General features: G+C 43.5%; 1 protein-coding gene across 1 annotated transcript in view; it reads left to right on the forward strand.

Annotated features, from left to right (window-relative positions):
• The window catches only part of HEATR1 (HEAT repeat containing 1), a 710,058-nt gene that overhangs the window by 603,068 nt on the left and 93,551 nt on the right, over positions 1-13,439 (forward strand). The window contains exons 36-37 of the mRNA XM_069234483.1: positions 479-774; positions 12,551-12,701. Of these exons, the coding sequence (XP_069090584.1) occupies positions 479-774; positions 12,551-12,701 (447 nt within the window). The remainder of the gene's footprint in view (positions 1-478; positions 775-12,550; positions 12,702-13,439) is intronic.

Consider the following 13,439-nt stretch of genomic DNA (forward strand, 5'->3'; position numbering starts at 1 on the left):
ATGTACAACAAATGTTTAACACTACTCCTTTGATAAGCCTACTGCTCGACCACACTACCACAAAATAGATCATTAGTATTATCTCTTTTTGCCACTATCTTACCTCTAAGGGGAACCCTTGGACTCTGTGCATACTATTCCTTACTTTGAAATAGTGCATACAGAGCCAACTTCCTACAAAGCATTAATCACTTTTTCTTTTTGTTTTAGATTAGCAAAGGAACAATGTCACATTTTATTTATATTTCACAACTCTTCCAATCACATCCTTTGTACGGGTTCATTTTTGAAAATATAGTATTTATTTCCTCTCTTGGTATATTCCTTTGTTTTGGGAATGTTCTGTCATCCAACAAGACAAGACCACTCATTCAGTTGTCCAAATTGAAGCATGTTTGCAGGCGTTTCTCCCTCATCATTTCCTAGTGATCTTCTTTTTCACATATTTGACTTTTTGGGGTCTTCTCTTGTATTCTAGATGGAGCTGCTGTTGGGGCTAATGGGAGAGCTTCTTTCAATAGCACGCCGTAAAGCCAAAGAGAAGGAAGAAGAGGAGCAAGCCATCAATCGACAGACGGCCCTTTACAGTCTGAAACTTCTGTGCAAATGCTTTGGAGCACAAAATCAGGAAGCATTTGTGCCTGTCTTGACTGCCACCATTGACCTAATAGCATTCGAAGGGGCTGAAGAGCGTAATGTGATGGGTAGCGCCCTGCTGTGTATTGCAGAAGTCACCAGCACGCTGAAAGCCCTTGCAATACCACACCTGCCCAGGTACTGGCTTCCAAAAAACAGTGTTGCAGGATTAAAAGTTTCAGGCTTTGCTGTCCATTACCTGTATTTGTGTTTATGACTTACATAGGAATGCTGTATTGCACTATAATGTCTGCACTAATAATGTGAAATATGTAATATTCAACTTAATGATATTTTATATCCTTACAGGAATTAATTCCATCTCTGCACACTTGATTTGTGGCAGTGTCTAGGTCTTCCCGGAGTCGAGCAGAATCGTAAGGCTAAGCCAGAAGGCTTACCCTATTACAGTGCTCTTTTAATGCTGAAAAACATTAAGCTACCTCAGTACCACCATTCACCCAAGCACTGTATGGGAAAGCATGTATTGTATTCTTTTCCACCTGGCATCCTTAGTGTGGTATTCCACTAAACATTTGCCTTCTCCCCTACTGTTTTGCTGAATTTGTTTATGTTGGCTTTAGGACTCTGTGCACTACTAACCAGTGCTATGGTGCTTGTGCCCTCTCTTTACAACATGGTAAAAGTGTCCTACACCAGATTGGCACATTTAATTTACTTGTAACTCTATAGTAAACAGCATTAACTGTACCCAGGGCCTGAAAATTAAATGCTACTTGTAGGAAGTTGGCTCTGTATGTGCTATTTCAAAGTAAGGAATAGCATGCACAGAGTCCAAGGGTTCCCCTTAGAGGTAAAATAGTGGTAAAAATAGATAATACTAATGCTCTATTTTGTGGTAGTGTGGTCGAGCAGTAGGCTTATCCAAGGAGTAGTGTTAAGCACTTGTTGTACATACACATAGACAATAAATGAGGTACACACACTCAGAGACAAATCCAGCCAATAGGTTTTGTTATAGAAAAATATCTTTTCTTAGTTTATTTTAAGAACCACAGGTTCAAATTTAACATGTAATATCTTATTTGAAAGGTATTGCAGGTAAGTACATTAGGAACTTTGAATCATTTCAATTGCATGTATACTTTTCAAGTTATTCACAAATAGCTATTTAAAAAGTGGACACTTAGTGCAATTTTCACAGTTCCTGGGGGAGGTAAGTTTTTGTTAGTTTCACCAGGTAAGCAAGACACCCACAGGGTTCAGTTCCTGGTCCAAGGTAGCCCACCGCTGGGAGTTCAGAGCAACCCCAAAGTCACCACACCAGCAGCTCAGGGCCGGTCAGGTGCAGAGTTCAAAGTGGTGCCCAAAACGCATAGGCTAGAATGGAGAGAAGGGGTGCCCCGGTTCCGGTCTGCTTGCAGGTAAGTACCCGCGTCTTCGGAGGGCAGACCAGGGGGGTTTTGTAGGGCACCGGGGGGGACACAAGTCCACACAGAAATTTCACCCTCAGCAGCGCGGGGGCGGCCGGGTGCAGTGTAGAAACAAGCGTCGGGTTTGCAATGTTAGTCTATGAGAGATCAACGGATCTCTTCAGCGCTGCAGGCAGGCAAGGGGGGGGCTTCCTCGGGGAAACCTCCACTTGGGCAAGGTAGAGGGACTCCTGGGGGTCACTTCTCCAGTGAAAGTCCGGTCCTTCAGGTCCTGGGGGCTGCGGGTGCAGGGTCTTTTCCAGGCGTCGGGACTTAGGTTTCAGAGAGTCGCGGTCAGGGGAAGCCTCGGGATTCCCTCTGCAGGCGGCGCTGTGGGGGCTCAGGGGGGACAGGTTTTGGTACTCACAGTCGTAGAGTAGTCCGGGGGTCCTCCCTGAGGTGTTGGTTCTCCACCAGCCGAGTCGGGGTCGCCGGGTGCAGTGTTGCAAGTCTCACGCTTCTTGCGGGGAGATTGCAGGGTCTTTAAAGCTGCTCCTTGAAACAAAGTTGCAGTCTTTTTGGAGCAGGTCCGCTGTCCTCGGGAGTTTCTTGTCTTTTTCGAAGCAGGGCAGTCCTCAGAGGAGTCAGAGGTCGCTGGTCCCTTTGGAAGGCGTCGCTGGAGCAGAGTTCTTTGGAAGGCAGGAGACAGGCCGGTGAGTTTCTGGAGCCAAGGCAGTTGTTGTCTTCTGGTCTTCCTCTGCAGGGGTTTTCAGCTAGGCAGTCCTTCTTCTTGTAGTTGCAGGAATCTAATTTTCTAGGGTTCAGGGTAGCCCTTAAATACTAAATTTAAGGGCGTGTTTAGGTCTGGGGGGTTAGTAGCCAATGGCTACTAGCCCTGAGGGTGGGTACACCCTCTTTGTGCCTCCTCCCAAGGGGAGGGGGTCACAATCCTAACCCTATTGGGGGAATCCTCCATCTGCAAGATGGAGGATTTCTAAAAGTTAGAGTCACCTCAGCTCAGGACACCTTAGGGGCTGTCCTGACTGGCCAGTGACTCCTCCTTGTTGCTTTCTTTGTTCCCTCCAGCCTTGCCGCCAAAAGTGGGGGCCGTGGCCGGAGGGGGCGGGCAACTCCACTAAGCTGGAGTGCCCTGCTGGGCTGTGACAAAGGGATGAGCCTTTGAGGCTCACCGCCAGGTGTCACAGCTCCTGCCTGGGGGAGGTGTTAGCATCTCCACCCAGTGCAGGCTTTGTTACTGGCCTCAGAGTGACAAAGGCACTCTCCCCATGGGGCCAGCAACATGTCTCTAGTGTGGCAGGCTGCTGGAACTAGTCAGCCTACACAGACAGTCGGTTAAGTTTCAGGGGGCACCTCTAAGGTGCCCTCTGGGGTGTATTTTGCAATAAAATGTACACTGGCATCAGTGTGCATTTATTGTGCTGAGAAGTTTGATACCAAACTTCCCAGTTTTCAGTGTAGCCATTATGGTGCTGTGGAGTTCGTGTTTGACAAACTCCCAGACCATATACTCTTATGGCTACCCTGCACTTACAATGTCTAAGGTTTTGTTTAGACACTGTAGGGGTACCATGCTCATGCACTGGTACCCTCACCTATGGTATAGTGCACCCTGCCTTAGGGCTGTAAGGCCTGCTAGAGGGGTGACTGACCTATACTTGCATAGGCAGTGAGAGGCTGGCATGGCACCCTGAGGGGAGTGCCATGTCGACTTACTCGTTTTGTTCTCACTAGCACACACAAGCTGGCAAGCAGTGTGTCTGTGCTGAGGGAGAGGTCTCCAGGGTGGCATAAGACATGCTGCAGCCCTTAGAGACCTTCCTTGGCATCAGGGCCCTTGGTACTAGAAGTACCAGTTACAAGGGACTTATCTGGATGCCAGGGTCTGCCAATTGTGGATACAAAAGTACAGGTTAGGGAAAGAACACTGGTGCTGGGGCCTGGTTAGCAGGCCTCAGCACACTTTCAATTGTAAACATAGCATCAGCAAAGGCAAAAAGTCAGGGGGCAACCATGCCAAGGAGGCATTTCCTTACACTACTTGTGGACTTGCAGCACTCATTGTTCCAACCACTTAAGTCGCACTTTAAAACATATCTCAGGCCTGCCTCTGCAACCTGTAGTGCTGTTTTGAACTGCCATTTCGACCTGGCTATATAAACCTTTTGCCAGGCCTAAACCTTCTTTTTTAATACTTATAAGTCACCCTCAAGGTATCCCTTAACAGTTCCTAGAGCAGAGAGCATTGTATTTGAAAGGCAGGACATGCGCACATACGTTTTACACGTCCTGGTAGTGAAGAACTCCTAAAGTCATTTTTCATTGTGATAGGGCCTGTCTCTCCCCTTAATTAATTCCGGGTTACCTTATTGCTAACTTTGGATTGGGAGCAGATAGAGATGTGCTGTTCAGACTGAAATTAATTGTAGTTTAAAATCCACTTAAATGGTAAAGTCAGATTTAACATCACAATTCTGAAAATGCCACTTTTACAGAGTTGGTGTATTCTTCTCCTACCTAGCTGTGCCTTCTGTCAGTGTCCTGGTTAGTTGACTGTCTCTGGCTCTACTTTTGTGGTTTGTGTATTGCTGTCAGACAGTGAGACAAAGGGGGCTAGATGTGAACGGATTGGCCATCCTGCTGAGATGGCTCGGGGTAGGGCTGTACACTGCCCACTTATATGTTAAAAGGTTTTGCATCTAGCACACACACAGGGTCTGACACCAGCCCTTTGTTAACCCAGACAGTTCAGGGCCTCAGCAGGGAAAAGGGAAGAACTTTCTAAACCCAGATGTAGGGGTAGGTCAGGGAGCTCCCTCACACAAAGGCTGGCACCAGGTGTAAGTATTGGACCCCCAGAAATGCGCTTCAGATCAGCTCTGGACCTGTGGAAGACTCTGAAAAGGGCTGCCTTGTTGCTGGAAGGATGTTTGGGCCTGCTCCTAGCTGGCTGGCCTCCTGTGTGATCTACAGGGGCTCAACAAGCTCTCGAGACACCCTGCTACTATCTTGCCTGCTGCTGCTGGTCCCTGCTGGCGAGAGCCCTAGCCCCCAAGTAGTGTGCCCCTCCATGGTCCTAGATCCTTGGTGGTGTTCTAAAGTGGCCTACCCATCCCAAAAATCTGGGACTTTAGCAAAAACTGTTCTGATGACCGACAGAAGACCAGGACCTACCTGCAAGCTGATCTGATGAAGGTGCTTTGCCAGTGGGATTGGCTTAGCTGCAGCTCTTGTTATGTTCTTCTCTACATCAGCAAGTCTGCTTAAGCATGCAGGAGCTCTCAACAATGGTATCCGACCTCGTGGACCCCTCTTCAGCTACAGCTTTCAACCTCCTCCTCATAGAGAAATCCAAGCACCAGAAATACTTCTACATCCAAAGATAGAAATCTTCATAGGGCTGAATGACAACCAGCACCCCTTCGACAACAACCGCCTTTTGGCCTCAAAATCCAGCTTTTCCAACTCAGGGCTTTTCCTGCTATCATTATTGACTTCACGAAGACTTTATCCAGCGCCTCCCAGTTATCAGTGACCTTCTCTCAGCTCCACTAAGGACTGTACCTTTTTCAGGAAATCTTTAGAATTTCTTCTATGGTAACTCTTCACTGGGTTGACCCTGGTGACTGTTATCTTGTGACTTGGTCCTGGTCTCTCACATGAGTAAACACCATTGACGCTTTATTCTTTTTGGTGCAATTTTTTCCCCAAAAAATGTAAAATTCATAACTATGGTTCAACCGATTAGATTAGATTTGTTTTGGTCTTATTTTATTTATTGTAATTTAGTCTATTTTTCAAAATCAGCTTGGGATTTTTCTTGTATTGTGTTTTTACTTAATTATTGTTTGTGAGCTGCATAAATACCTCACACGTTGCCTCTTAGTTAAGCATGACCTCTTTTGTGCCAAGCTAACAGAGTTAAGCACAGGTTAATTTAGTGACTTTTTGTGATAAACACAGACAATGATTGTGTTTATTTGAGTGGGGCTTCCATCCCTCTCAACTAATAATCTAATTTCTTACATAAGCCATGCAGCTTATTTTGTTTTCCTGCATCTTCTGCTCATTAGCATTAACCAGGTCGGCGGTGGTTGAAAAAAGCATCTGGTGATAATGTAACAAATTAGAGTTCTAAAGCAGAAAAGAGGTAAAAGCTGTGTTAAATGCATGGGGGTTGTTAATTAAAAATTAATTGCAGGACTAATGATGTTGGGTATGAGAGGGGACAAGCCATACTGAGTGAGTTATTTAAGCCTTTCTGTGGCATATCTCTGTGTCATGGTAGGCACTCTGCTGTTTGTTTCTGCTTTAGGGACTCGGAAATGATAAAGCTGAATTAGATTGTCGAGATATGGTCAAACCCAATTGTGACCATTAAAATAAATGGATATTACGGTTGAAGAGGTGCCTCTTTTCAAAGGTGGTCTTGTGAGGAATTTGACAGAATCTAGAGATGGTTGAAATTTATTGCCATCCTAACACAAATTAGCAAAATATCTGCTTTTTATGTTCAACAGGCAACATACCCGAAACTATAAATGCAATGTTTAATAATTTGCTTAATTGTTTACTACTCTTTTTTAAAATGCATGTAGGAAATCTGTCTTTTCTGCGTGGTCAGTACATGTCAGGTCAGTTCAACTTTATTCGGCTATAAATAGCAATAAAAGCACACAAATACACGTTAAATCAATTTAAATGAGTATACAATTAATATCATGTTATGTTTAAAAACTGACTTATGCACTATTTAATCAATAAAACAAACTTATTTGACAAGGAGAAAACAATAAAAACTTCATACAGTAATAACATAGGGGGGTCTTATTTGAAATACTGTTAAACCACATCAGTGGCTTTTCCTTGTGGCCAGCAAACATGTTATATAATTGATTACCGCATAACACACTTTTGGGCTGCCCAATTCCTGTAGAAATATAAATGCTTGTTTATAATGACTAATGTGAACTTCACGGAAAAGCAGGGCTAAAAACTGCTCTGAAGGGAAAGATAAAGAGTATAAAATAATGTAAGTGATCTGCCTGGAAGAAACGTCACAGGGGCAAGGTGGAAGATTTGAAATCCATGGATCCTTTGTAAGAAAAGCTACCAAAAAATGTACCAATTTGAAGCGCAGCATAGTAAGATGGAATCGAAGTCAGGCATCAGCTATAAGAGTCAATTAAGCCACTGATGCTGGTGTGACATTTATTGGCTGTTGATGAACACCAGATAGTGTTGCTTGTGTCACCCTTTATAATGCCTGCATGGCATGCATGGTCTTTACAGATTTTTGCCCCATTTGTTTTGCTGGCTTTAGAAGTCTCTGCACTTCACCCATGCTAACCAGGGGTAAAGTGCCTGTGCTCGCCCTTTAAAAATGGTTAAATTGGCTTATTCCTGATTGACATCTTTAACTTGCTTGTATGTCTGTAGTACATGGTGTGGAAAGTTCACTCATGACATGGAAATTAAATGCCACTTGTGGTCTGCATCACATATTGTGCCGTCCACTATATTCGCAGTGCAAACATGGCTGCAGGCCAAACTATATAACATGACTGCTGGAGAATAAAATCTGTAGTGCAAACTTTACTTTCGTTATAAGGCAGGGTGCATGGTATTTAAAAGTAGGATATGTAGAAATTTAAAGCATACAAAAGCTATTTTTACTCTAAGAAGGCTTTAGCTAGCCAATAGAGGAGCACTCGGAAGCTATAATAAATAATAATTCTATCATCTCCAGTTAGGGACCAGCTAGGAAAAAAATATTAACCAACTATTTTTAATATTATAAACATCCCACCTCATTGATCAAGTCAGATTTTTAATAAATATTATGGAAAAGTAAAATTTAGAAACTTAAGGTTTTCCTTCCTGAAACTCCTGGCATCTGATTTGCATTAGCTCTCCAACAGTAGCCTAGCCCATGATTAGACCTGATGAGGTATGAAAACTGCTCCCAGAGCAGGGACAAAGGCTTGGATGTAAGGATATATTTTGTTCCACTGACAGGAAGGCAGGTTGGGGTGGACTCAGGAACTTAATTTCATTCAAATGGTCCTTCCCTGTCCCAAACAAAGGTTAGATGACACATTGAAAAGTCTGTTTGTGTTTCTGTGTCCCCCAAAAATGTTTAGGTGACTACAGAGGAGGGAACTGCTTATTACCCTGGCCACACCTCTGTTTGGGCACACAGAATCTCCACAAGTGGAGAAGAGCTTTTCCATCTTTGATTTTGAGAGTGAGGAAAATTGCGGAATTTTTTAGTTTGGAGCCCAAACAGGAGCTGTAAGGTTACCCAAGGGAACATTTATCCCATTTACTAGGACGGACCCGGGAGTCACCAGCACCCACTAGCGGGTGCAAGGCATAAATGTGGCAACCATAGACACCCTCCTCAGATCATCTTCTTGACCTGTGCACGACCAGAAGAGGACTAGTCCTGCTGAAAGAAGCCCTGAATTACTGGGCATGCTCCCCATTTCCCCAAGGACAAAGGTGGCTTCTGCAATAGAGAGTGAGTCTTGAACTCAAAGTGCTGTTCCTGAAGTCCTGGACCTCTTCTGTCACCCCCTGAAACGCTGGGACTTGGAAACTTTTGGGATTTTCAGACCTACACAGGACTGAGGCAAACCACCCCAGCCATAGCCACCACTGGAGCCTAGTGACGTTTGAAAGTTCAGGATGAGTGTGACCGTCATAAGGGGGAACATATGAAACAAGAGTTTGCAAATGGTGCATTTTCATGAAAAGTTGACAAAGAAAGAAGGTTAATAAAGCATTTGCAAAACTGTATTTATGACATCAATAAAGAGATTTCTTATGATAATGAAGTAGGTACCTGTTTATTCAGCATAACCACAGAACTTCATAACAGACTTTAAGATAACAGTGCTGAGTACTTCCCATATTTCTTTATTTAGTGATATGTTTTTACAAATGAAATCTACTGAGGAAATATAAGTTATTGTGATTTGTCGGATTGGATATGAGACAGCAAGGAATAAACATTTAAAGGCAGCAGGGCACCCGACAAGGCACTGTACGTCTTATTCAGGGGATGATGAAATATGACCACATCGCACCCATCCTGATGGCAGTCTGACTAGTCTGATCTGATATTAATGAAAGTAATTACATTTTTTTTTTTGGGGGGGGGGTGAGTGGACAATTCTTCTGAATGTTCTGTATCCTTTATTATGGTCTCGTATAATCGTATATAAGCTCCTTTACAGACCATTGCTTCTTTCTTTTTTATTTTTTTATTTTTGATAAACTGTAAGTACTACCACAGGTCTATATATGATTGGCTCCACGTTTACTATTACAATATTGAAGAGTACAATGGCCATGCTTCCTCTTCAACAACAAGCTCGTGCACAGCTGCCATTAAATACACTGCATCCATTGTCAAAAGAAGACTCACTCCATTTGTTTTTCATCAAGAAGTGACTTCACTCAGCACAGATCGGCCATTTTAATTGGCTGTTCCTGAAATTAGTTGACCTTCACACAGCCTGATTAATGCTGGTCTGGAATGGGACATACCTGTTCTTCAAAGCGGAAGTGCTGAAACAGATCAACACAATGCTCATTTAAATGGTATTAAGAACAGCATGTTACACATTCCCCCTAACACCACAGAACACAAACACCCATGAAATGCATTTAAAAGCAAATTTTTCTTTTTCGTTTCAATCTCCTTGAATAAGTATGTCCAGAAGTAATCCAAACAGAAGTTCCACCAAAATAGTCAGGGCCCTTCCAAAATAAATGTCAGAAAAATTACACACTACCGTACTTCTGCAGAAAATGTTTTTTTTTGTTTTTCTTTACAAAGTTACCTTGCTACATATATTATTTCCATCCCAGGTCCTAACATTTGCATGCGTGCTTTATTGAACTGTGACAAATGAGGTTTCCTTCACATGCTCCTGTATGTTTTGAAGTCTGAGAGCCAACAGTATCCCTTATACGTTTAAAGAAATAAAAAAAAGCTATTTAAAAAGGTATTTTTCACCTCAACAGTATTGTTGTGTTTAAAGTTGGTTGCAAAGAAATATTTCAATGTTACTAAGACCCGTTGAGACTCCATTGGCCTCTGAAAGATGAAGGGCTTCTGAAAGATTTTTAGCCCGGTGCAATCCCCTGAGATTCCTTTCTTCCCGGCTTTTGTCGGTGTCAAATTGCAGAAGCCAACACTTTACCCAATTTGTTGTACTGTGGTGTTGACATCCAGTCCCTCCACAGTTGTGAGGACAGTATATTGCGCCAAGGAGGTACATGAAAAACTCTCCCAATTTACAATGCCGTCTCATGGGCCTGCCAGGGCCACAGTGTTCTTATATCTGCTGAGCTCCTGGACGCACATCTGGTGTTCATGCCTTCAGGCCACCCCAGGCACACTAGGACTTAAACCCAACCATGAAAATGCCATTGTTGGCGCCAGCTGTCAGCCATGACGTCTTCAGGGTCTGCCTTGAGGTATAACAACATCGTGATGAAGGTGAACAGACCCCATCCTCAATATGAGACAATCAGGTCTCAGGCAGACAGACCCTTAATGAGCAAAGGTCAGTTATCCGGGGTTGCTGTACACACAGTAACCCCATATTAATGAACATATGATAGAGGGGCTTGGGGCCTTGCAGCTGGTTATGGGCATTAGCAGAGCCTTTACTAAGGGGGAAACTGAGGGAGTGGGGAGAAATAAGTGAAGAGATTTGATCTCTTTCACAAACTAGACAGTAGCATCAAATGCAACAGCACATGCATTACAAAGGTTCACCGAATACCATGTAGGTGTTCTGTGTGTGTGTACTAAGACACGAGAAGGAGACTGCATCTCCGCTCCTCTTGTGCACAATGCCATCATTGACTCTGTGCATGGGGGAAAAGCAGTGTTGTTGCGTTGTCATCAAAGACGTGACCAATTAATCTGTGGCATCAAAATAAAGCCACTGCGTAATTAATCATGCTGCCTTGAAAGCATAGGCCCACCAGGATAGGCTAGTCTGCCCAAATTATTTCAGGCTATGAGGTTCATGTGAGCAAAACCTGGATTGGGTCAAGCAGGCAAACAGAGTGCTCCTGAGGCAGCCATGGTGCGGGGTGGTGGGGGGATGTGCTGTGTTCCCCAAGGTTCTTAAACAGAGCACTGGTTTGAGGAGCCTAAATTGCACATGTAGGGCTGGCCACAGCCAAAGACCTGTCCAACCGGACATGCGCACTAGATTCCACACATCTGCCGAGCATTGCCTTGGCATGCAAATCAACTGGATTGGGCAACATAAGGCCCCCCTCCAACAAATTGTATCACTTCAACCAGAGCAGCAATGAGCAATGCACAGCCCTTGGATACTGCTTAATTTTGGAATTATGCCACTGTTGCCTCCACTTGGGGGGTGGCAATGCTCCAGAGAAGGAGCCGCTGCTGCTATCCAACTAAGGCGAGACTTTGATGGGCTGAAGAAACTGCTTTCTTCCGCTCTGACCTTCTCTGCAGGAGCAAATGCAATTCAGTGGACCCTCGGCGCGAAGGTATCTGGCCTCGTGGAACTTCTTGTCTGATACACCCTGGATCCCTTGCCCTCTAGAGGATTCAGAGCTCTGAAAGAAATAACTAAGTGTGAAGGTAAAAATCTTGACCAGGCAAATGTGCCGAAAGTATCTGACCAGTGAGAAGACTCCTAGCAGCACAAAATTTGAACTTTTCAACTCTAAACCAAAGGCTTCAGTAGGACATTGAACAATGCATAGCCAACTTTGTGAAGACTTCTTCGGGCACAGCCTGCTGCCTTGCTCTGTTGAAGTATTTTTACTTGCTTTTCACAGAAATTTCAAGGTAAACCTCAGACAGAATCAAGGTTGGTTAGTCTATCTGACCCACGGTCCATCAAAGGTTAACCTGAAATCACGCTTAGGTCCTGGTCTACTGCAACCCATGTCTACCATTGTCACTTCTTTCCTTAAATCTTCAATAATTTATATCTCCGGTCCCATTATTGGGTTTTTGGCGTTTGGTATTATTTTATTTATTACATTTTACTCTGTTTATCTAATTCTGTTTGAGATTTTTTTTATTGTGTTGTGTTTTAACTTTATTACTGTTTTGATTCTGCATAAATAATTTACACATTTCCCTAAATTAAGCCTGTCCGCTCTGTGCCATAGCCACCATGGGGTTGAGCTCAGGTTAATTATGTGACTTTAAGGGTTCTCCCTGACAAGAGTTGTGAATGTCCCTTGAGGTGGGCAGTTGCCCATCCGAAGTTACTTAATGTACCCCCTTAGCACAGTACCACTGAGTGTCTGCTTCAGATTCTTATAGTATAGTATGGTTTCATTGTTAGAACTGTGTGATTGGAGCACAGGAGTGTGAAGTCTTTGGATTGTAGGCTCAAAACATTGTCATATGGCTCTATAGTTCACTTATAAGAGACAGGCTAGGCATCACAAAGAGATTTGATGTGACTTGTCTCACAAATAACATGCACATGTTTGGTTTTTGTTTGCAGGTTGATGCCATCTGTGCTGAAGGCGCTGAAGCACAGGAAAGAGCTGGTTTCCAGTGAAATTCACTTGTTGAGCGCAGTTACTACACTGCAGAAAGTTGTTGAGACCCTGCCACATTTCCTCAGCCCGTATTTAAAAGACATCTTGTTACAGGTAAGATAGGTAGAAAGGAAAATATTAATGATGACTGTGTGGTAATTTATGCGTACAAGATTAGTAGAACGTCCGCACACCAATCCGTGACAGAAAATATAATAAATTAAGTTATATTTGACTTATATATTAAGTTGCCAGATGGCTAACATGTAAATGCATAAGCCTTATAGGCTAGGTCACCCTTCCAATATAATAGCCCATGCAAGAAAGCTCGATTCACAACGTCCCTGGGCTCAGCAGTGGCCATTTTTCCTTTTAATGTTGCCAGCATTTGTTAGCTGCATGGAGTTGGCATGTATGACTGCAATTAAGTTTTTGCTAACCAGCTTCAGATCTCATTGGACGGTAATTCAGATACTGACATAAATTCCGATTTAGCTTGATGACATTATACTGATTGGTAGAAGTTGGACACAAGGGAAATTCTGATTTGTGAACTGAATCTAAGTGACAAGTTTGCGAAGGAGACTATGGGCCTGATTTAGATCTTGGTGGATGGACTATTCCATCACAAAAGCGACGGATATCCTGTCTGCCGTATTACGATCTCCCTACGAGATAATGAGATCACAATACGGTGGATGGGATATCTGTCTCATTTGCGACGGAGTATTCCTGCCCTTCAAAATCTAAATCAGGCCCTATATAACTCTATATAATAATGTAGGTAATTTTAGCTCAGGCTGCAGACCAGCTCACTTTGCAATAGGCTTGAAAATTACAGTATAAATTAAT

Source organism: Pleurodeles waltl, chromosome 5 (genome assembly GCF_031143425.1).
Source record: "Pleurodeles waltl isolate 20211129_DDA chromosome 5, aPleWal1.hap1.20221129, whole genome shotgun sequence".
In the NCBI taxonomy this organism is placed as follows: domain Eukaryota; kingdom Metazoa; phylum Chordata; class Amphibia; order Caudata; family Salamandridae; genus Pleurodeles; species Pleurodeles waltl.